Raw genomic sequence first — 24,202 nt, 5'->3', positions numbered from 1 at the left:
AGCATGTTGTATTTGAAAATGTTGTTTTAAATGTATAACTGAAATGTAACAATGAAGAGTTTGTGAATTCCTCTGTTTTTTTATTAAGAGCTTATAGATCTTGTGTCCAAAACAGAAAAATAGTTCTTTACGTGGCTCCTAAAAAGAGTTAATTTTGTCTACTTCCAGCTGCAGCAGTTAGTGCTCTTGAGTGCTAGTCTGTAGCTTAATATTCAGTCTTATGGAAAGTGTCTCAGTTGGGTTTTGATACTTGGTAAACCTTTGTAGTAGGTAGGTTTTACTATGTTTATAGCCTGTAAATGTAGCCATTGTATAGTGGCTTTTTCAAATTTTCTGTAATTTGACAAATAGAGCATCCTCACATAAATAGAATTAGTCTCAAAATAGCTTTTTTTTTTTAATTTGAAAATAATTATTTTAAGGTTGATTCTTGTTTCCTATTTGACTAAAAAGCTATAAAACGTCAATATGATGAGGATTATTTTTTAAAGTCCTATTGTATTCCCCTTTAAATGGTTTTTCCCCTTCATAGACGGGATTCTCCAAGGAAAAATCAGATTGTTTTTGACAACAGGGCCTATGGCTCATTGCACAGGTATCATCCTGCTGTGACTTTGTGGTCTGAGCCTTCTAAGAACATGTGCAGGGCAGGGCTGAGCTTTTTCTACCTGGATTGGTAATCACCACAAGGGCTCGTAGGAAGACGGAGCTGGCATGTTGAGCTCCATTGCAAATGCGCTTTTAAAAAACACTGAGTGTTTAACTTTACTCAGAAAAGTTTAATAGTACTCATTTTCTTGCCATCACATTATAGTTTAATATAAATGTATAAACATATCAGAAATACTAGAATGGGAGCCTAAGGCCACAGATGTCAGCTAGGTTATTTGTGACTTAATGACTTTATAAGTAGATGTGATTATGAGACAATATTTTTTAAAGTGAAGTAGAAGATCCTGTACTGTTTGTTATTGGAACACAGGACAATATGGTTACAGTTGGGTGATTTTATTTTTTTAAGGAAAATCCTTGTTTTGTCGATACTACTTACAGTAAATTGAATATCTTCAACAACATAACTTTCTACATCCTGCATCTGAATCAGCAAATTATGTTTTATCAGTGAGCCCTTATTATACCATTTTTTTTAATTTAAAAAACTTAAGATATGAACCCTGTATTTTTTGTTAATTAAAAATTTGACAGGAACAATCCTCAGATGCTGAAGTTATTTTTAGAAATAATTTGGCAGAATAGAGGCTTAAATATGTAGTATGGATATATTATAGGCAGGTAGCTAGAGGCACTGTACTCGCATTATAAGGTGATTACAATGTCTGACAAACCCTCACTTTGTTATCAATTATGGTGATAAATTTATCTGGTCAACGAGTTAAATCTCTATAAAATGTTTATGTTGCCATAGTGAAGGATAGCTTTTCCTGTTGTTGTTGTTTTTTCCGGTGGTTTAATTGTTCTGACCAAAAGGCTGATTTAGAAAATTTGTCAGTAGATACAAAAGTAGCATTTAACATAATTTGTTGTAAATCTCAGTTATTTTGCTGCTTTCGTACACAGTGGCCTCTGGTAAATGTAATAAACCTTTTTTAAAAAGTGGTGATTACTTCTTTCCTTCAGTATGAAAAGTTCCCCCCTTCAGCTGATTTTCATGGTGGTGGTGGTGGTGGTGGATTGCATGTTAGCATGAATTAAATTTTTTAAGTTGCATGTTTTCACAATTATTATATAATATTTTGGCATTATTTAGTCAATGTGGATATATTCATGATATACTACCAGATAAAGTAACAGACTATAGTTGCACATATGAATTTCCTTCAGAGGAATTCATGATATAACTTAGGAGAAAATGTGATACCACTTAAAGATGAGAAGTGAAAGAAAATCAGAGTCATTAATCATTCTTCAGCTCCGGGGGCAGGAACGAAGTGTGGGTATATGCGCCCTGCAGCTGGCACCCTGCAGAGGTACTGGTGGACCCACCCTGCCTGCGCACAGTGGGTGCACACCCGGCGGCTGGGGACAGGGGGCCTGTGGCCTGGATCTTCTGATCCCCCACAGTGCTGCCTGGTGCTTATCGGCATTTTCTGGAAGTTACTTTTCTTTTTTATTTAACCATAGCAGCAGATACCTAATAAAGTAAAACTGATTGGCTTGCTTCATAACTTTTTAAGTGGTAATATGTTTTGATAATAAAGCAAACTAACTCCCTATTTCATCTTCTCAAACAGTGCCTATGGGTTTGAAGTATAATGTCTCATAAGAACTATGGAATTAAAACTGTTAAAAAAGTTGGTATACCTGTTGGGTCTTGGTTCAGATTTCTAGCATTGTTGAGATTCTCTGCAGAATTGAAAATGTTTGACTTGAGTGATGATTCCAGTTTGCACTGGTTTTTTGGACCTTAAAGAGTGGCCAGTCACTATACTAAGCCAGAAGATAGGTGTGCGTCCAGGGGAAACACTGGGGTCCACTGAGGAGTGTGGCCATCGTGGGAGGCCATGGCCTATTTATCTGGTATTGAAAATTTTGCTTAAAATATACCTAATCTCTAAGACTTATATAGAATTTTTATTAGAAGCGTAACTTTCAGGAGTGCAATAATAATTGACAGTCTGCTTCTGCCTGGTATTTCTGTCCTGTCCACCCGCCCCGCGCCCCCACTCACGCACAATGTGTTTTTGAAAGTACTTACTGGAGCACTCCATTCAGATGACATCTCTGTAAAAACTTCACAGGGAATAGCCATATAGCCAGTTGTATATGAATGTACTTCTAACCTAATAATCATTTTTCTAAAGTTCTTATTTATTTTGATGCTTGAAATGGAACAGAATATATACAAATAAATCGTGCTTCCTGAAATGTTCTGTTTTCTTCTTTCTCCAAAACTACTGAGGCATAGAATTTAGAAACTGATTTATATTGGAATAGAATATTCAAGTCTTTTTTTTCCCTTCTGTTGGTTTGCCAGCTAGCCCTTGTATCTCTGACTTGGTCAATACTCATTCCCCACGTTGTGCCTAAAGACCATTGTCTTTTACGTTTTTCTAAAGAAGTCATGTCATCTTGTCACCATTTTCTAGTTTCTTTTTATATAACTGCAAATAATTGAAAAATGAAAAATATTTTCTGCTGTGTTCTAATCAGTCCTACAATTTTGACAATTACCTTTTTAACAAAATGCTTTTTATTTAAGAAATGTATTTAAATCTGGTGTTGCAATTATTTATGAATCATTAAATATATTAAATGTTGTTTACCTGTTCTGGAAATTTTATTTGTACAGACCAAAATCTGCACCCTCGTCCCAGCCCAGTGCCAATGGAGTCCAGGCAGAGGGGCTCGACTATGACAGATTGAAGCAGGTGTGTGTTCAGTGACAGTGTGCTGTCATGTGTACTTCATGTTTCCTTTTTAAAAACTTTTTATTTTGAAATAATTTCAAACTTAAAGTTGCAAAAATAATACAAACCCCATACAGAGACCCCTAGCCTAACCCCACTGCCCCAGATAACCAGATCCACCAGCTTAGCATTGAGCCCCCTTCATCATGCTCCCTCTTCCTTTCTCCTCGAGCACACTCTTCATGTGCATTTCCTGTGAACAAGGGCTTTCTCTTATGTAATCACCTTAAGTGCAGTTACCAAGTTCAAGAAATTTAACATTTACATAAAGCTTACATTCTATATTCTAATTTTTTGTTATGTTGCAATGTCCTTTTGAGCCTTTTTTCTTGAATTCTTAGATCACAGTATCATGTGTTGAAATTAATTGTCATTAACTCTGTAATTTCTTTCTTTTTATTTTTTTTAATTTGTGGAAAAATTTATGACAGATCTTCCCATCCCAACCTCTCCCAATCCTAGCTTCAGTGGGATCAGTCACATTCACAGCATTGTAGCGCCCCACCATCACCCCAGAAAGAAGCCCTCCACATGCTTCGCACCACCTCCCCGTTGCCCTTTTCCCCCACCCCTGTGCTCTACTTTCTGTCTCTGAGATTGCATATCCACAGTTCTTCTCTCTGTGGGTGCCATGAGGCTTAAATTTAATATCCTAAATAGATAAGGATCTAGTTTGCTTTGTTACCAACCTAACAACAATAGCAACTATGTTCCTTTCCCCTCTGTTCCCTCACCTTTATGTAGTTCTTGCTACAAATTACATATTTATATATTGTGAGTCCAAAACCATTGATTTATCATTACATTTTATGCATTTGCATTTTACATCTGGTAGGAAGTAAGAAGGGGACTTACAAATAAAAAATACAAAAGCACTGGCATATATTTACCCAGGTCATTGTTTTACCAGATCTGATGTACCTTCAGTCAGTTCTCTGCTGTCCTTCCCTGCCACCCTGCCAAGCTCTCTCCAGCAGTGTTTGTCAGGCCACTGGTGGTGGCAGAGCCCCTTGGCTCGTGGTTACCTGAGATTGTCCCTGCTTTCAGTTCCTTTGGGCATGTACCAAGTCGTGGATTACCAGGCCATATGCTAGTTCTATACACTCCTTTCTGTGGACCTAACAAATTGTGTTCCATGGTAGCTGCACCATTTTACATTTCCATTTGCAGTGACTGAGTGTTCTTATTTCTCTGCATCCTTACCAACCCATGTCATTTTCTTTTTTTTTAAATAGCAGTCATTCTGATGGATGTAAATCGGTATCTCATTGTGGTTTTGATTTGCATTTCCCTCATGACTATGATTCTGAGCATCTTTTCATGTGTTCTGACCATTTGTATATCTTCTTTGGAGGTGATGGCTATTCAACTCTTTTGCCTTCTTTTTTTTTTTTTTAAAGATTTATTTATTTATTTAATTTCCCCCCCTCCCCTGGTTGTCTGTTCTTGGTGTCTGTTTGCTGCGTCTTGTTTCTTTGTCCACTTCTGTTGTCGTCAGTGGCACGGGAAGTGTGGGCGGCGCCATTCCTGGGCAGGCTGCGCTTTTTTTCGCGCTGGGCGGCTCTCCTTACAGGGCGCACTCCTTGCACGTGGGGTTCCCCCACGCGGGGGACACCCCTGCGTGGCAGGGCACTCCTTGCGTGCATCAGCACTGCGCATGGCCAGCTCCACACGGGTCAAGGAGGCCCGGGGTTTGAACCGCGGACCTCCCATATGGTAGACGGACGCCCTAACCACTGGGCCAAAGTCCGTTTCCCTCTTTTGCCTTCTTAAAATTGGGTTGTCTTTTTTTGTTAGGTTGAAGGACATTTTCTATATTCTGAATATTAAATCTTTATCAGATCCATGGTTCTTCCATTTTATAGGTTATCTTTTTCCTTTCAGGATAAGGTCCTCTGACATGCAAGTTTTAAAATTTGATGAGATCCCTTGATCAGTTTTGTTCTTTTGTTGCTTGTACTTTGAATGTAAAGACTAAGAAATCATGACCAAACACAAGGTTCTGAAGATACTTCCTGTAGTTGTCCACAAAAGGGCTGCCAATGCAAAGTACAAGAATCTTTTGGCTTTCATAATAGGGATTTATTTGGGGGTAAAAGCTTACAGTTCCAAGGCCAGATCAGGGCACCAGCAGAGATGCTCTCACAAGGTCATGTCCAGTTGATCCCGCTCGTTGCCACGTGGTGCAGCAGGATGGCCGAGCACTGCGAGGTTTCCGCCCTCCCCTGGCCTCCTCTGCTGTTGGATTCTCTTGACTAGTAGTAATATTTTGTTTAGGATTTTTGCATCTATGTTCATAAGAGATCTTGGTCTCTAATTTTCTTTCCTTATGTATCTTTATCTGGCTTTGGTATGTGCATGATGTTGGCCTCATAGAATGAATTAGGGAGAGTTCCCTCATCTTTAATTATTTGGAAGAGTTTGAGAAGAATTAGAGTTAAATCTTCTTGGAATGTTTGATAAAATTCCCCCGCAACTTTTATTTGGTCCTGGGCTTTTCTTTGTTGGGAATTTTCTGATTACTGAAATAATCTCTTTACTAGTAATTGGTTTGTTGAGATCTGCTTCTTCTCGTCATTGTAGGTAGTTTGTGTTTCTGAGAATTTGTCCATTTCCTTTGGGTTATCCAATTTATTGAGGTACAGTTGTTCATGGTGTCCCCTGTACTGTTTATTTCAGTGGGGTGGAATAGCGGGCAATAGCATTCCCCTTTTCCTTTTTTTTTTTTAAGATTTATTTATTTATTCACCCCCTCCCCCTGTGTTGTCTGCTCTCTGTGTCCACTTGCTGTGTGTTCTTCTCTGTCTGCTTGTATTCTCATTAGGCGGCTCCGGGAACTGATCCTGGGACCTTCTGGAGTGGGAGAGAGGCAATTACTCTCTTGTGCCACCTCAGCTCCCTGATCTGCTGCATCTTTTATTGTCTCTCCTCTGTCTCTTTTTGTTGCATCCTCTTGCTGCATCAGCTGTCCGTGTGGGCTGGCACCCCTGCATGGGCCAGCACTCCATGTGGGCCAACTTGCCACATAGGCCAGCCGGCCTTCACCAGGAGGCCGCCCTGGGCATCAAACCCTGGACCTCCCAAATGGCAGATGGGAGCCTAGTTGTTTGAGCCACATCCACTTCCCCCCTTTTCTTTCTGATTTTTGTTATTTGTATTCCCTCTCTTTTTTTCTTTGTTAGTTTTATTATTTCAAAGTTTTATTGAACTTTTGGCTTTTTTGATTCTATTGTTTTTTGGTTTTCTGTATCCTTATCTCCACTCTAATCTTTGTTATTAGATTATTGTTTTTCTCCCTTTGGATGTAATTTGCTCTCACTCTGTAGTTTTTCCTGTTTTGAGGTTAGATTTCTGATTTGAAGTCTTCTTTTTTAATGTAACCATTTAGAGCTATAACTTTTCCTTTCAGCACTGCTTCATTGCATACCGTGAGTTTTGGAATGTTCTATTTTCATTTACCTCAAGATGTTTTCCAAGTTCATTTCTGATTTTTTAAATCCATTGGTTAATATCCAATATTATATCCAATATAATATCCAATATAATATCCAATATCCATTGGTAATAGTATGTTTAATTTACACATAGTTGTGATCTTTCCATTTTTTCCCTCTGTTACTGATCTCTAGATTCATTCTCTTGTGGTCAGAGAATATACATTTCACTATTTTTTTAATTTAGTGAGACTTGTTTGTGACCCAACATACAGTTTTTCCTGGGGAATGATCCATGCGCGCTCAAGAAGAATGTGTATTAAAGTCTCCTATTATTAATGTAGAATTGTCTATTCCCCTTCAAATCTGTCAGTATTTTCTTCATATATTTGGGGGCCAAATGATTACCTTTACTGGAAATCTTTATTTTTTTATGCTGTTTACCACTGTCTAGTGTCCTTTCCTTTCGTTCTGAAGAACTCCCTTTAGCTTTGCTTGTAGGGCAGGGCTAGTGGTGATTTCTTAAAATCTGGGAATGTCTTACTCTCTCCCTCATTTTTGAAAGAAAGTCTTGACAGATATAAAATTCTTGATTGGCAGTTCTTTGCTTTCAGCACTTTAAGTATTTCAACCCACTGCCTTCTTGCCTCCAGGTTTTCTTATGAGAAATGAGCACTCAGTTTATTTATAATTCTTGTTTCCTTTCTCCTCTGCATCCTGACACATTTCAAGTGTCTTCAGTTCACCAATTCTTTCTTCAGCCAGCCCCAGTCTCCTTTTGGAACCCTCCTGGGAATTTTTCATTTCTGTCATTAGGGTTTTCAATTCCATTAGTTCTGTTTAGTTTCTTTTAAAATTTTCTGTCCTTTTTTCTAAGATTCCTTTATTACTCCTTCGTTGTTTTTCTGATATCCTTTAGTTCTTTCTCTGTATTTTCCCTTCATCTCCTTTAGCATTTTTAAGATTGTTTCAGTCTTTGTTTGGTGTGTCCACATGTAGTCCTGTGTTTTGGGGTTGTCTGGATTTTTATCCTCTTCCTGTGGAGGGGCCATCCATTTCCTGTTTCTTTGCCTTGTACTCATTTGTTGCACTTGTACATTTTAATGTTTTAGTGTTAACTCTGGAATTCATTCTCTGAGATGTCCATTTCTTGATTTTGTAACCCCCTCCTGGTAGGAGGGGTTTTCTTAGGCTTCAGTGCTCCCTCTAGAAGGTGGACCTGCCCAAGGTAAGTGGCGGGTCCTCCCCGTCCTGGGCCTGTGCTTGGAGCTCGTGGAGCGTCCCTACTTGCAGGACCTCCCTGCCCGGGTAGTTGAAGCAGGCGAGCCTTTGCCCACAGTGCCTGCCTCCGCAGCTCCTCACACTCCTTTCTTTGTCTCAAGCTGCTTTTGCAGGAGGCACGCACGCCTGAGAGAAGTTTCCCAAGCCCGTCTTTCCCAACCGTAACAGGGCCAGGCACCCACAAAGGGGGCCAAGAGCTTCTGCCCAGCTTCTGCAGTCCCGAGAGAGCATAGCCTGTCTGGGCGGGTGGAACAAGGCTGTCGCTAAGATCAGCCACACCCAGCCCTGGCCTCAAGGAGGAGGGCTCTTGTGTCCCTTTCGGTTCACGCACAGCAGGTCCACGCACAGCAGCCGTGTGAGCGTGGCGGTCAGCGCAGTCCCCAGCCCCTGCATCCTGCTCGCGCCTGGCCACCGGAACAGTTCTTGCTGGCTTTTAGAGCTTCCAAGCAGTTGTTCCAGAAAGCTCATGCCTGCTTAACTGGTGGGCAGCTGAGCCTGGAGCTCCCACCTCCCCTTCTGCAGACCCCTCTCCCTCAGTTCTATGCCCATGTTTTCCTTTAGCTCTTTGAGCATATTTAGGGCCTTTTTTTTTTGAGTCTCTTGTCTGTGGTGTCCTGTGTCTGGTCCTCCTCACGGGTGGTCTTTCATGCTGTAATCGTCTCCATTGCCTGGGCTGTGGCTTCCAGTTTCTTGGTACGTTCTGTCCCCTTTTGCTGGAATTTAGATTCTGACATGTCTGTTACTTAAGCTCACATCCAGCCAGTGCTATGACAGAGCTTTCCTTGAATCCCAGGAACTAACAAAAAAAAAGAAGGGGAAGAGAGAAAACTCCTTTCCCAGTCTTTGCTGAGCGCTTTGCAGAGTTCAGAGAACAGCTCGGGGCGAAGTGCGGGGCCTCCCGCGCCTGTCTTGGACCGTCTGGCCGCAGGCGCTCTCCTGTCCCCGCGGCACAGGGGCCTTGCTCTCCTCGGCACTGTTTCCTCGAGTCCTGTGTCCAGGGGTGCTGTAGGAGAGTTGTGAGCCACGGGGCGGAGAGCCCGCAGGTCCCCACCTCAGGCGGACACGCCCGCTCTCCACTCATGCAGGTGGAACGGGGGAGAATCTGGGGCGCAGGCCCCTCCGCAGGGGGCGGTGGGGTCAGCCAAGTGCGGTGGTCTTGTTACCGGATTTTGTTTAGGTTCTTGGCTATGCTGCAGAAATGGATTTCAAGAGCACGTTGGGTTAAGTAGGCCAGTAATTTATTCAGGTAGGGAGGGAAGAGAAATGGGAGAAAATAATAGAGCAGGGGTTCCAGGTAGAGAGGAAGGTGCTGAAAAGTGATAAAGAGGGCAGATTTTCAGACTACAGTTCCCCATTATAAGTCCCCAGGTTTACTTGCGTGGCCCTTGGCAGAGGAAAAACGGTGAGAGCAGTGCGCAGAGGGCAGGACGCGTCCACAGGCGAGAGAGAGAGAACGAACTCAGGCCTCACGGTCTGCTTTATAAATTATTAATTATTCCACCCCTTTGCTCCTGGCAGGGGAGGGTTTCAGCCGTTTGCCTTTTTGATGGATTGCCCCACCCATCCTTCCCCGGTGAGGGCCCAATGATAAAGTCCTTGGGGAATTTCCGGGGCTTTTCCTGCCTTGTAGAGGTCTTGGTTCTGGGTGGCAGAATCCTGGGGTGGGGTCCTCCAGTGGCTGGCCACCTGGGGCTGTGATGTCCGGGGACTCTCCCGGGCTCCCGTCTAGATTCCATCTCACTAGCCCGCTGGGTCCGGCCCCTGGGCTCCCGCCCTGACTGCCCTGCAGCCCCTGAGCTCGCCACACTCTGCTGTTTGTGTCCGTTCTGCTGTGGTTCAGGCTTCCCGGGGAGCAGAGCACAGGCTTTTTGGGCTGCATCTTGAGGGGTTGTGACCTGTTCCTTTTTTTTTTTAATATTTCATATGTATATATTTCACTTGGATCATGAATGTACTTAAAAGAACATATATTTAAAATATTTTTGTGCAAATTAAAGTGTCCTTAGTACTGCATTTCAAACAGGTAACAGAATAATATGTGTAGTTATGTCAATTTTATGAAACAGGAAAAGTGAAAGATGCTTTGTTTTACTTTTATATTATGTTTAATACCCTCTGTGGTCAGAAAAAATAAAGTGGAAGGAATAAGAGTGGTTATAGGTGATGAGATTATAAGCTTTCAATAGTTCAAAAAGGTAAAATATATTTTAAAAAATATTGGTTAAAAGTTCAAAATTAAAGGCAGGCATTTAGTAAAAGCAGTTATCAATAAGTGCAGATGGGTCTATAATGAAAATTTTAACTTTTGTCTTCTTACTCTGTACTTCAGGATAGCCTCAGAAAATGATGATTTGAATAACCATTAATAATAAACATTTATTGAATATCTGGTAGACTTAACTGCTAGGGAAGAATATTAAAACAATATACCAAGATTAGTCCTCTGGAAATAGAATTGTGACTCTAGAAATTAAACCACACATCACATTTCATACATCCTTTAATTTCATCAGCAAGAATTTTTTAGCATCGGTTTTTCTGTATTCCTAATGTTTTTCTCTAATATATTAGGACATTTTAGATGAAATGAGAAAAGAATTAACAAAACTAAAAGAAGAGCTCATTGATGGTAAGTGTCTAAACAAATTTGCTTTCCCTTTAAAATAATGGTTAGAAGTAGCCATTTTAAAGAAAGTGCAGATAAATGAAGAAATATGAATGATAGAGTTCATTACTTGAGCGCCCAGGACAGCTATCTTTCCATAGCGTCCTGCCCTGTGTTTGGTTCAAGGTCTTGGGAGGAGCCTGTTGTGCACGGAGCGGACATTTTTTGTTACAGTAGCAGAGAAAAGACCGGCAGGTGCCGGCTGTGTTAGAGGGGGGCTGGAGGGCACCTCCTCCTGGAGGGGCCCTGCCCTCTTACAGAGCCCACGGGTGTGTGTTTCCATCTTGTACACACAGCGTGGGGATGGAGCTAAGCAACACATTCATGTGTAGAAATTAGCATTATATTGGTAGTAAGAAAGCAATGATCTGCAGTAAAAAGATGCAACGTCAATGTCTTTTTATTACTGTTGAATGTAACCCTTAAGATTTCTTAAGAATGAATCACTCATTTGTTTTACCGGATCATTATATTTACTTTAAATACTTTTCCTTTTCTATCCAGCAATCAGGCAGGAACTAAGCAAGTCAAATACTGCATAAAGGAAAAAAAAAACTAAGGAGAGAAAGGACTTTAATCTGGAGGAAAAAAATACCCACAAACAGCAACTGTTAAAAACCATCGCACTCCCCTACGTTTCGTGAGCCTCTAGAAGAACATGGAGACAAGCTGTTGGAAGGAGGGAATGTCGGCATATGTTGAAAGCCTTTGGACACACTGCTCTGGTGACAAGCTGTCCGCCTCCAGTGTGCTGCTTTGCTCTGACCTTCACGACAGGACAGGATGGAGAGCTTGTGAGAGCTCTGCAACCACTAGGCAGAGCGCTGAGCTCAAGATCACAGTGCACTGGAGTATGCTCATGTCAAGATGAAATTGCACATTTTCACAATCCTTTGCTTAAATTAAGAGGAGAAAAGCTTAAGAAGTTTTTTTTCCATAGAGTGCTAATGAAGAATTTAGCAAGTTATGCTATTGTATTGTAAATGTTTCTCTCAGGTTTGTCTTCCTATCATATTTGATATTCCATGAATAAATGGGATCAGCCCTATATAGGTGAAGATCAGAAAATTTGGAACAAATGGAGTTGTATGTGTTTTCAAAGGGTGATATTTATAAGAAAGTGTCCTAAAAAATGATTTGTCCAGCTTGAGGAATTTTAGATGATAGGAAGTCTCTTGAATTAGCCTTCATGCAATTTTGTAGATTAAAACATAAAATCCATCCAGAATTTAAAGATTTAGATGCCTTCCTAAATTGTTACAATGCTTTACCAAATCTATGACTCCTATATGACACAAACCAGTGGTCAAATGTAATACAATATATTGTAGACTTACTGTAGCTTTTCAACCTTTTTTAGATTTATGCATGTGAACATTTTTCTAATGTAATTACAACCACCATAAAATGGCTTTTTTAATTGAAGACAGTTATGCATGTCACATTAATACGTAGTGGGCTTTTCAAGGCCCAGTCCCAGGGAAACGTTTTGTAGAGTAGCAGGGAGTGGGAGGAAGGGAAGGAATAATTTTTTATTTAATTTCCACACTCTCTTTTTCTCAGTTACCTGCATGTATAATAATGAATATTTTGTGACTTTAATTGATAAATATGTTAACAGAACCAAGTACTTAATCTTCTCCATCATGTCTTCAGCTGTTTGTATTTTAACTTCAGTAATTTCAGTGGTCTGAAACAGGATTCTGAGCGTCCCAGGAAATGTATCTTACTGTGGAACTCAAGAGTTTGGTCCCTGCAGTTGCACTCGTATTCAGGTGCATGTACCCGGCTGTGATGCTGCTGTTGAATTTTGTGTTGACGTACAAGAAATAACAATAATGGCAGCAGTTAAGGTCTCAGAAATCATTAGGTAGTGGGAAATCCGTGAGCAGTTCTGCATAATTTTCTTTTAATAAATGGAGTGAGACTTTGGCAGTGGCAAGAAGGAATTAATTATTCTGCTTACCACCACAAGTGTGTTCCTCCGTGCATATACATTATGTATTCCACTCTTCTTTTCTTTTCTTTGAAACTGGTAAAATTAAAATAGGAGCAAAATCCCAAGTGTTGCAAGGATAGCTTTTTGGAAAATTTAACAAATCAAAAATTCTCTCCACTCTCCATGTGTATTTATGCTTGAGTTGTTATGTGCCATATTTGCTTTGAAATCTTCGATTATCAAAAACTTTACTAAAATTTGGAATAATTCATTTCCATCTGCTTACCAGAATTCTTAAACATCTCCGTTCACAAGATAATAGCTTGTTGATAGCATTGTTTTCTAAATGCTGCAAATTCGCAGCCACTACCACTTCCAAGAGGTTTGAATGAGGGAATTTTTTTCCTTATTAAAATAGTTCCTGTTTCTGTAGAAACTTCCTTTTAAGATTAAACTGTAACCGATGAGCTCTCATAAGGCCTTTTCTCTCTACAAATTGTTCCTTGTCACACAGTACTAGTAAAGGCATTAAAGATGCAGTGGGCTTATAAAGTTCTATTTTCTAAAAGAAATAGGCATTTTCATCTTTGTTCATGTACTTTTGGTTATGCAAACACTTTGACAATATGAACGTTTTTGTTCCCTATAAATCTGGTGAGAAATCTCTTTATTTTGTGGTTAAGCTAATAGTCTACAGTAGGATTGGTTAGAGTGCTGGGTACAGTGGTCCAAAGTAAGATGGAACCCTAAATAAAATCCTAGATCTTAAAAAAACTGGTTTATGCACTAAACGTTTTGTGCCTTGGTCTAATATTAACACAATGTCTGTGTAAAATGACAAAAAAGAACCAGTGTTGAATCACGCTATGTTTTCCATCATTTTGCGTTATTCCAGATTGCTAAATGTGTTCTTTCCAAGAAGTTAGGTTGAGTTACTGTATACATTTGCTGTCAGTACGTGACAGTTGTGTCAGTTAGAGATTTCAGTAATTAAAATGGAAAACCGAAGCTTATGTTATTTTCCTTGCTATCAAAACTCTGTTCCTTGGAACCACATTATGATGATGGTTTTTGTGCTTTTGTAGATGGGATGTCTTACGCTGAGTACAGTTTAGGGGACCCTTTCTAATTACAGGAAGGTCCCGCTTTCCTCAACACTGTGATCTGATCTGTGACAAATCTGTACTATACACTATTGTAAATGGCTCACAAGTCACTTGCAAACAAACTGAATGTACAAACCTTAGTGCTGGTGCTGAAATCTCTTCAGAATAGTCATCATGATTTTAAAATTTTGTTTAAAAATTTGCAAGCATTAAGTGTCAATCAAAACTGAAGATGAAACACTAATGAATGTTGAATTCTCATGCTTTAGCTGTACTTTTTAGTTTTTTCCAGTTCTTTGCTATTTTTACTGTACTGTTTGATTTAAATTTCCTACACGCTAACTTCGTTTGTGCGATTGAAATAAAATTGCAGTATATACACATTTCTTGTTCATGACACTTAGATAATCTGTTGGTTCTAAACGAAATTCTCTTGAAAATGAAAAACGCCTTTTAAAGCCCTGCCTTCGACCACTTGTGTTTACGTTTCACTTCACTGTCCTTCAGAGAAAGATTTCCTAAAATTCATCCACTCTGAGTAAATGTGTGCAGAGGGAATTTGTGATAATGTGTCTCATTTTTGTGTGCTGGTATCCTCTATGTGCTCTTACTTTCTCTCAGCCAGTCTTAACAGTTTTACGGTCAAGAGAATGACAATTTTTAAATTTTCCTCCATTTTATCTGCAGTGTAGTCAAGTATTTAAGTATTTAAAATTTTCCTCCTCATTCTTTGCAGGGTAAAGGACCTTGTGTGGTAAAGGGCATTACCACGTAATGATTTTTAAATATAGTAAACCCTTTGTCTCCATTGCTTACCCCTCTGCATTAGGCCTATTTCTTAATATGTGTTCTATATAGAAGTAGCACTACTTTTATCTGATTCTTATTAATTTTGACTTTCATTTCAAAATTCTGTGTTCATTAGAAATATAGCAATCTTTGTTTTCTTTTTTAAAAAATCCCAATTTTCCTCTTTTTTCCTCTATTATTTTCCTCACTTCTCAAGGACCGCATGTTCTCATCATTAATATTTGCAGCACAGTCCACATTTCTAAAAATACCAACCAGCTTGGATCTCTATCTAATCTCAGGTGCTTCTCTTCATATATAAATCAAAATGTCTAGAATCTAAAATTCATACTTCCCATTCAAAATGAACTAAATAACGGTAACCTTTTAAATTTGAATGTCTCCTAAATTTGTGTGTACTTTTCATGCCATTTGAAGAACTGGCCTGTGAATTCTAAGTGGTGGTACCCTATGAGGTTTACAGAGGTATCCTACGGATCTCTAATTCCTTGTCATCCTAACTTCATAACCCCATGCCTTTAAAATTCTATCAGTTATAAACATTGAAGTGTCGTCATATGAAACTATGTGAAGGAACTCTCTAGGCACTCAAGGGCGTATTGAAATCGTTGATGCTTATAGCTCTGATTGGTTATGTTTTTATTTTTGTTTTATGTTTTTTCCACTGAAAAGCCATTTTATATTTACAAATGCTTTTATAAGGAATCTCAGTGATTCTTAGTGAACCAAATTATTTTAGATAAATTTTGCCTACATAAGGATCATGGAGAATATTTACTTATAAGAACAGTTTTCTCTTGTGTTTAGACACATTTGACTAAGAAGCTAAAGCTAGTAACCCCTCAAGAAAAATCACTTAAATGCGCCAAGTACTCTTGGAGGTTTTCTCTGAACATCAAAATAAGCTGTGGATTTGGTTTGTTCCCTCTATGTTGCCTTTATTTAATTTTTGAGACATCAAGATTTTTATATATCTTAAAGCTGAAAAAGTGAAACATCCAAATTTCAAAAAAGTAAAAAACTAGTTAGGAAAGAAAGTAAAATAATTCAGTACATTTAGGATGATTAAGGATATTCAGTATCAACATATTAGGACAAATCCCTTATTAAATACCAATAATAAATGCACATAAGAGGATAATTGAATGTTTTGGTGAGGTGATAAATTTTGAATACTATTAAAGTATGAGTTATGTAAATGTGTCTCTGTCCTAAAGTTATTTTTTTAAATAGAGGAACAATCCTTTTGAAAAGGTAAATAAATGACTTGGTCATAATGACTTGGGGTTAAACGAATTACTTGCCACATTTATTGGTTATTTCTTTTGAAATCTGAGGGAATATATGTGCAGATTGGGAGAATGAAAATATGACTTTTCCATTCAATTATTATAGGTATTTTTTGTTACACATAAACTCTCTAAACTTGAAATGGTATCATTTAAGGCACAAGTTGGCCTCAAATACCTGCTGTTTAATTTAACACAGAAAAAATAAAGCCCAGTGTTCCTGACCTGCTCCCAGTTCTGTGAAGCACACTAAAATGAGTAGTACAGCTTCTGGAAGGTTCTGGTGTGGGGCCAGAGGAGGGCGAGTGGGCACCTGAGAGCAGTGAGGATACACCTTCTGAAAAGTGTTCTTCCACCTCACTTGTTACTGCTTTCAATAGTTAGAAAATAAAATATACTATTGAACTGGTCACTAAATTCAACCTTTTCTCACCAAAGTTAAGTTCCAAGACAATATGGCTTTCTGTTTTAATAAAAACAATTAGAAAAGCTTACATGTTTTGTTAGAGGACTACTTTGCCAACTGCAGTTTTATTCTATAAACAAATCTATATACAAAGGACAAAGTTTATCATGTTACAAATCTGAATTAATTTGTCCTCTTTGTTTCTAAGAAAAATTAGTAACATAATTCTAAAGAGAAATCACTAATGAAAGCAGTGAATAATGTTATAAGTTTGTTTTTTTAGCATATGGTCCTTTCAAGAGGATTAGAATATATAGAGAGAACATACATTTGCTACTTAGTATTCCACAGGAAGTAGCACTTGGAAGAAAATAAATTTACACTGATGTGTATTTTTCTTTTTAGGAGGTACTGGGAGTGAACCCAGGACTTTATACATGGGAATCAGGTGCTCGACTGCTGAGCCACATCCACTCCCCTCATGTGCATTTTTAAGTAGTTTGTTTAAATGTGAAGGAAATCAGTATCACTTTAGCAAGCATCAATCCACTGCCCTTTTTTTCTGAATATAAATATATATAGGCGCTCTGAAGCAAGATAAGACATTTGAAAATGTTTATAAAATTCTTAGGGACCCTGAAGCAAGCCCTTTCATAGCTGAACCCCTATGATCTAGGGTGGAAGAAAACTGGTAGTGTCAGAAACTGTTTATTGCTTGCTCAGAAGACTTTCCACTTCTGTGTTCCCTGCTGACAGCTCCACTTTATTCAGGTCTCATTCATCAGGAATGCAGGTCCATACTTGGTCTAAGGCAACCTGGGGGCCAGTGTTAGACAACAGGGTGTAAGGAAACCTCTGCTGGAAACTCCTGGGAAGGTTTTTTTCTTACTGGATAAAAGGCAAGTAAATGAGAAGTGCTTTATTCCCCTGTCACTTCTCTACTTTGAAAGTGGGGTGAGTACATGATGCTTGGAGCAGCTGCAGCCATCTTGTAGTTATGAGGAGTAAAGTCAAGAAGCTCTCCTGGGAAGCGGACTTGGCCCAGTGGTTAGGGCGTCCGCCTACCACATGGGAGGTCCACGGTTCAAACCCCGGGCCTCCTTGACGTGTGTGGAGCTGGCCCACGCACAGTCCTGATGCACGCAAGGAGTGCCCTGCCATGCAGGGTGTCCCCCGCGTGGACACACAAGGAGTGCACCCCGTAAGGAGAGCTGCCCAGCGCGAAAGAAAGTGCAGCCTGCCCAGGAATGGCACCTCACACATGGAGAGCTGACACAAGATGACGCAGCAAAAAGAAACACAGTTTCTGTGCTGCTGAAAATGACAGAAACAGACAAAGATGCAGCAAATAGACACAGAGAACAGACAACCGGGGTGGGGGTTGGGGTAGGAAAGAGAAATAAATAATAAATCTTTAAACAGAAAAGAAGAAACTCTCCTGACCTGACATTACTGAGCCACTAAACACATGTCAGCAACCACCTACCTCTACTTTTTTATTTAAGGGGAAAAAATCACTATCTGTTTAGGCCACTACTAGCCACAGTTTAGTGCAGAGGATATTGTCAGTGATGACACAAAGGTATCGGGAAGACAATGCAGGAAGTGGAATCTGAGTTCAGCTCTGGAGGCTGAAGGGCAAAGGGTATTCCATGCTGAGCACTGAGGAGCAAAGGTGTGGTGCACTTAGGATATGGGAAGTATCCATTTTGTTGGAACTTAGGAGAGGTGAAGCGTACAAGACATTTTGCAATGGCCACTTTGACACAGTCATTTTAACCCCAGAAAGTATTTGAATGCAGTTCTCTGGAGTAGCTTTTTTAATTTTTAAAATTATTTTTTTAAAGACATTTAGATTACACAAATGTCACATAAAACCAGAATTGTAGTTGGTGCTGGGGTTTAGTGTATACCCAGGGGATCTGAATCTCTGGACTGACCATGTGATAGCCAGGCCCTGAGCCTCAATGGACTTGCAACTCCTACACTCTGGTTTATTGGACTTACCCCAGCCAGCTAACAGGGAGGTGAAGAAGGTCAACCACCACACCAGGGAGCCAAGAGTGCCTACAACTGAAAGCAGGAGGATTGCATCCAGCATCCATGTGGAATCTAAGCCCCCTCTTGATATGGATGTGGAGTGGACACAACCATTCTAAGGTCCACAGGATGGAGGAATAGGGTATGGATTAGGGTGGACTTACTGATATTCTATTCATGAACTATTGTGATTAGTAACCGAAGAAAATGTGGCATTGGTGTGGAGAAAGTGGCCAGGGTGGCTGCTGGGCATAGGGAATGGAAGGAAGAGATGAGATGTGGAGGCATTTTTGGGACTTGGAATTGTCCTGGGTGGTGCTGCAGGGACAGTTATCGGACATTGTATGTCCTTCCATGGCCCACTGGGTGGAATGTGGGAGAGTGTGGGCCGTGGTGTGGACCACTGACCATGAGGTGCAGCAGTGCTCAGAGATGTATTCACCAAGTGCAATGAATGTCTCATGATGATGGAGGAGAATGTTGTTATGGGGGGAGTAGTGGGGTGAGGGGGGTGGAGGGTATATGGGGACCTTATATTTTTTAAATGTAATATTAAAAAAATGAATAAGGAAAAAATTTGAAAAAAAAATATAAAGAGGTCCTAAGAGGAATTCCACCCCCCCCAAAAAAATAGGGGATTCCCATATGCCTTGCTCCCCATACCTCCCACATTTTCCCACATTAACAACATCCTTCATTAGTGAAGTACATTCATTGCAATTGATGTACACATTTTGGAGCATTGCCAATAACTAAGGATTAAAGTTTACATTGTAGTTTACGTAAACTCAATTCTGTAGGTTAGGGCAAGATATATAATGGCCTGTGTCTGTTGTTGCAATGTGTATTAGTCAGTCAAAGGGGTGCTGGTGCAAAATACCAGAAATCTGCTTGCTTCTATAAAGAGTATTGATTTGGGGTAGGAGCTTACAGACACCAGGCCATAAAGCATAAGTTACTTCTCTCACCAAAGTCTGTTTCCACGTATTGGAGCAAGACGGCTGCCGATGTCTCTGAGGGTTCAGGCTTCCTGGGCTCCTCCCTTCCCAGGGCTTGCTTCTTCCTGGGCTCAGGGTTTCTCTCTTCCCGGGGCTGGCTTCTCTTTCTTCTGTGAGCTGACTTCCTGGGGCTCCAGCTAAAGACTTGCATCAAACTCCAACATCAAAAACTCCCAACTCTGTTCTTCACCATGCATTTTATCTGTTAGTCCCAACCCACCAAGGGGTGGGGACTCAACACCCTACAGATATGGCCCAATGAAAGCCCTAATCATAATTTAATCATGCCCAGGTGCAGACCAGTTTACAAACTCAATCCAGTCTCTACTTTTGGAATTCATAACCATAGCAAACTGCTACATAATGTCATTCACGACAATTCCCAAGTCCTGAAAATGCCCCTGTATTTTCCCTCTCCCTGTCTAAGAACTTCCAGCGGCCACTGTCTCCACATCAGTGGTATAATTTCTTTCAATGCCAGAATCACAGTAAATCTACTTTAGTCTATAGTTTCATCCCCCAATCCTGAGGATTATGGGATGGTCCACTCCACCTCTAATGGAGAGGATGGATGGGACTTGTTTGCTTGCTTGTGAGAGTTGTACTCTCAGTTCCTTGGTATGTGGTTGTCCGTCATCACCTCTTTGCTAGCTGTCCTCTGTAAGACCAAAGAGCGGGAGAGTAGGTGTTGCCTGGAGTAGCTCTTTTGACCCAGAACAATTGAAATATTCTAAAAGCAACTTTTGTCAAATATTCTTTTTCCAAAATGAAAATAATTGTTTTTATTCTGATCATAAAAGTAACAAATTAGTATTGTAGGGTAATAAGACTAACACTAAAAGTATTAAAAATTCTATATAACTCTACCACCTAAGATAACCATTGGTAAGATAATTTCTATATATTCTCCCAAATCATATTTTGTTGTTTTATACCTTTTTAAAAAATTGTTGACAACTTTCTGTATCTAAAAATACAGATCTACATCCTCATGTTTAATTGCTGTGAAACATTTTTTTAAAAAAGATTTATTTATTTATTTCTCTTCCCTTCCCCCCCACCCCGGTTGTCTGTTCTCTGTGTCTATTTGCTGCATCTTCTTTGTCTGCTTCTGTTGTTGTCAGCGGCACAGGAATCTGTGTTTCTTTTTGTTGTGTCATCTTGTTGTGTCAGCTCTCCGTGTGTGCGGTGCCATTCCTGGGCAGGCTGCACTATCTTTCGCGCTGGGCAGCTCTCCTTATGGGGCGCACTCCTTGTGCGTGGGGCTCCCCTACGCAGGGACACCCCTGCATGGCAGGGCACTCCTTGTGCACATCTGCACTGCACATGGGCCAGCTCCACACACAGGAGGCCCGGGGTTTGAACCGTGGACCTCCCATGTGGTAGGCGGACGCCCTAACCACTGGGCCAAGTCCGCCACCTGTGCTGTGAAACATTTTATAGTTAGGATGCTGGATGATGTATTTAATCAATTTATCATTGCCAGCTGTTTAGATTATCTCCAGTTTCCCACTATTACAACAGCACAATCCTTTTGAATCAGAATTATAGAAAAAAATTAAAATTTGCTGAAGCAAACAAGGGAAATTATTGTTCATGTAAAGGGAAAATCTGGGGCCTTTGATGGCTCTAGGCTTTGCTCTATGCTTTCCAGTCTAAGGCAAGTGGTCCACCTCATGGTGGCAAGATGGCTGCCAAACTTCTGAGCTGATCAATCTTCTGAAAGAAAAAGCAAGTGATTTTTTCCATCAGTTCCAGCAAAATCCCAGAATTAAGTTTAATTTCCTTGAATTAACCTACCTTGGGCCATGCGCCCAACTTTGAACTAAATCACTGTGGCCAGGCGCAGCTCATGGGCTCATGCCTTCAGCCAGAGGTACTGTCCAACCGCGTGGGCAGAGCTGTGGCTGGAGGCCTGGGCAGCCACCTTCCTGGGGGGAGGGGGGGCAGAGGGGTGTCTGCACGGACATCCCTGTGTGCACAGAGTAGCCCCCTCCCCAAGTGCCGCTGGGTCTCCAGGGTGGACTCCAGACAGGGGTGTCGGCCCAGCCCGTGTGCACATGTTCGATTTTGCTACATATTTCCAAATTAATCCTTGTGGATGTGAGAGCAGTGACATCACGGCGCTCCTGAGACTTGGATGTGTCCTGATCTGTCCTAACCTGTAAAACAGGGATCATTATAACCTGTCAACCCCAAACCGAGACGTGGAAAAAAGAAGAAAAGTCCGTCGGTTTGGAAATAGGACTTTTCCTCCATAATTTAGGCCAGATCAAATGCGAGCTCTGGGCTTCCTTTCCCGCTGAGAAGAGAATGGTACAATTTACTCCCAAGCCCACATCTGCCAGAAACATGTTTTTTCTCCCTCACCAAAAGGAAAAAGTAGAGTTGGTGTCATCACCAAATACCTGCGTCTGAACCTTTATTACCCAGTCCCGCTAATTTAACCAAACCTGGGCTGGGGGGCCCTGGGGGGGCCCGGGAGGGAGCCCGGCTCCTGGGGGCGCGCGGCGCGGCGGGAGCCCGGGGGGCCGGGGGCGGCTCCGGGGGGCGGGGGGGGGGGGCGGCTCCGGGGGGGGGGGCGGGCCGGGGGCGGCCTCCGGGGGGGGGGCCGGGGGCGGCTCCGGGGGGGGGGCCGGGGGCGGCTCGGGGGGGGGCGGCCTTCGGGGGGGGCGGGGGCGGCTGGGGGGGTGGCCGGGGGCGGCTCCGGGGGGCCGGGGGGGGGGCGGCTCCGGGGGGGGGGCGGCTCCGGGGGGGGGGCGGGCCGGGGGCGGCCTCCGGGGGGGGGGCCGGGGGCGGCTCGGGGGGGGGCGGCCTCCGGGGGGGGCGGGGGCGGCTCGGGGGGGGGGCGGGGGCGGCTCCGGGGGGGGCGGGGGCGGCTCCGGGGGGGGCGGGGGCGGCTCGGGGGGGGGCCGGGGGCGGCTCCGGGGGGGGGCCGGGGGCGGCTGGGGGGGGGCCGGGGGCGGCTCCGGGGGGGGTCGGGCCGGGGGCGGCCTCCGGGGAGGGGGCGGGCCGGGGGCGGCCTCCGGGGGGGGGGGCCGGGGGCGGCTCGGGGGGGGGGCGGCCTCCGGGGGGGGCGGGGGCGGCTGGGGGGGGGCCGGGGGCGGCTCCGGGGGGCCGGGGCGGCTCCGGGGGGCCGGGGGGGGGGGGCGGCTCCGGGGGGGGGGCGGGGGCGGCTCCGGGGGGCCGGGGGCGGCTGGGGGGGGCGGGGGCGGCTCCGGGGGGCCGGGGGGGGGGGGGCGGCTCCGGGGGGGGGGCGGGGGCGGCCTCCGGGGGGGGCCGGGCCGGGGGCGGCCTCCGGGGGGGGCGGGGGCGGCTGGGGGGGGGGCCGGGGGCGGCTCCGGGGGGGCGGGGGGGGGGGCGGCTCCGGGGGGGGGGCGGGGGCGGCCTCCGGGGGGGGCCGGGCCGGGGGCGGCCTCCGGGGGGGGCGGGGGCGGCTGGGGGGGGGGCCGGGGGCGGCTCCGGGGGGCCGGGGGGGGGGGCGGCTCCGGGGGGGGGGCGGGCCGGGGGCGGCCTCCGGGGGGGGGCCGGGCCGGGGGCGGCCTCCGGGGGGGGCGGGGGCGGCTGGGGGGGGGCCGGGGGCGGCTGGGGGGGGCGGGGGCTGCGCGCGCGAGGCTGCGGGGCGGGGCCAGGCGCCGCGCCCTTCCCGCCGTCCCGGCTCCGCGCCCCGCGCCTCGGCCACGACCCTGAGGCGGGTTCGCGTTCGCGCGCGTCCCGCGCGGCCCGCAGGAAACGCCCGGCCCGACCCCTGCGGAGCCTCCCCGGAGGGGGCCACGGCCCGAGGCCGGGGCTGCGGAGGCGGCGGGCGGGGCCAGCGCGCAGCGCCCTCTGCCGCCCAAGGCCGTTCTCGTCCCCGCGTTTGGTTTGGGTCCTTATTGCCTATTTAAACTCTGAATTTCTTGGCCACTGCAGCTGTAAGGTCTGAAAGAAATAGGCTCAAATTTCACAGCCATTAGTAAAATATCTGCACTTTGAGTTCTCCCAAGGACAGAGAAATCTATTGCCAGATTGGAGGAAAGCCTTGGCTGAGTAGGAGAGCCACTTACAAAGTGGCAGCTTCTAGGATTCCTGGGAATGGCAGGTTTTTGCAGGATCTCTATACCTAATCTTGGACTCAGAGCAAAACCATTAGATGAGGCTCTAACAGGATCCAAGCAGGAGATTTTAAGTTGGACTACCAAATATAAAAATGCCTCCCAAGAGATGAACAGAGAACTTTTAACAGCCCCTGCCCTAGGGCTTCTGGACCCAATGAAACAGTTGGATCTTGTACATGGAAGGCAGGGCCTGTGGTTAGGGGCACTGACCCAAAAGTTATTTAATGCCAGACTTCCTGTGGCTTACTTTTACAAACAACTAGACAACACTGCACAAGGGAGTCCAGGATGCCTAAGGGCTGTACTCAAAGAGGCCAAAAAATTCACCCGAAGTCAACCCACCACTGTGCACACACCACATTGTGTACTGCCATTATTGGAACAGAAGGGTGGCTATTGGCTCACTGCTGGATGGTGCGGTAAGTATCAAGCTATTCTGTTGGACAATCCAAACATTACCCTGAAGGCTTCTTCTGGTTTAAATCCAGCTACCTTACTCCAAGCAGGAAGGGGAACCTCTACATGATGCATACGAATAATTGATGTCTATTCCAGCCACCTAGATCTAGCAGGCCAAACTTTAGAACATCCGGACATGGAGATGCACACTGGTGGGAGCAGTTTCATGGATCAGGGACTTTGAAAAGCTGATGCGCAATAGTAACTCTACAAACAGTGCTGGGAAGTAGAGCCTTCTCATCAGGTATGC

At 43.7% G+C, this 24,202-nt stretch overlaps 1 protein-coding gene across 9 annotated transcripts in view; it reads left to right on the top strand.

Annotated features, from left to right (window-relative positions):
- ENAH (ENAH actin regulator) overlaps positions 1-14,236 on the top strand; it is a 159,767-nt gene extending 145,531 nt beyond the window's left edge. For 5 of the 9 annotated variants that reach the window (XM_023589949.3, XM_058309349.2, XM_058309346.1 and 2 more), the window contains 4 exons: positions 533-595; positions 3,311-3,389; positions 10,715-10,772; positions 11,313-14,236. In XM_023589949.3, coding sequence (XP_023445717.2) covers positions 533-595; positions 3,311-3,389; positions 10,715-10,772; positions 11,313-11,350 — 238 coding nt within the window. In that variant the 3' untranslated portion in view covers positions 11,351-14,236. The remainder of the gene's footprint in view (positions 1-532; positions 596-3,310; positions 3,390-10,714; positions 10,773-11,312) is intronic. The other 4 variants (XM_058309348.1, XM_058309351.1, XM_058309350.2 and 1 more) reach the window with 1 other exon arrangement.
- The last annotated feature ends 9,966 nt before the right edge of the window (positions 14,237-24,202 follow it).

Source organism: Dasypus novemcinctus, chromosome 13, assembly GCF_030445035.2.
Source record: "Dasypus novemcinctus isolate mDasNov1 chromosome 13, mDasNov1.1.hap2, whole genome shotgun sequence".
In the NCBI taxonomy this organism is placed as follows: domain Eukaryota; kingdom Metazoa; phylum Chordata; class Mammalia; order Cingulata; family Dasypodidae; genus Dasypus; species Dasypus novemcinctus.
Note: the sequence above shows the minus strand (reverse complement) of the source record. Positions and strands in the feature narration are given on the sequence as shown.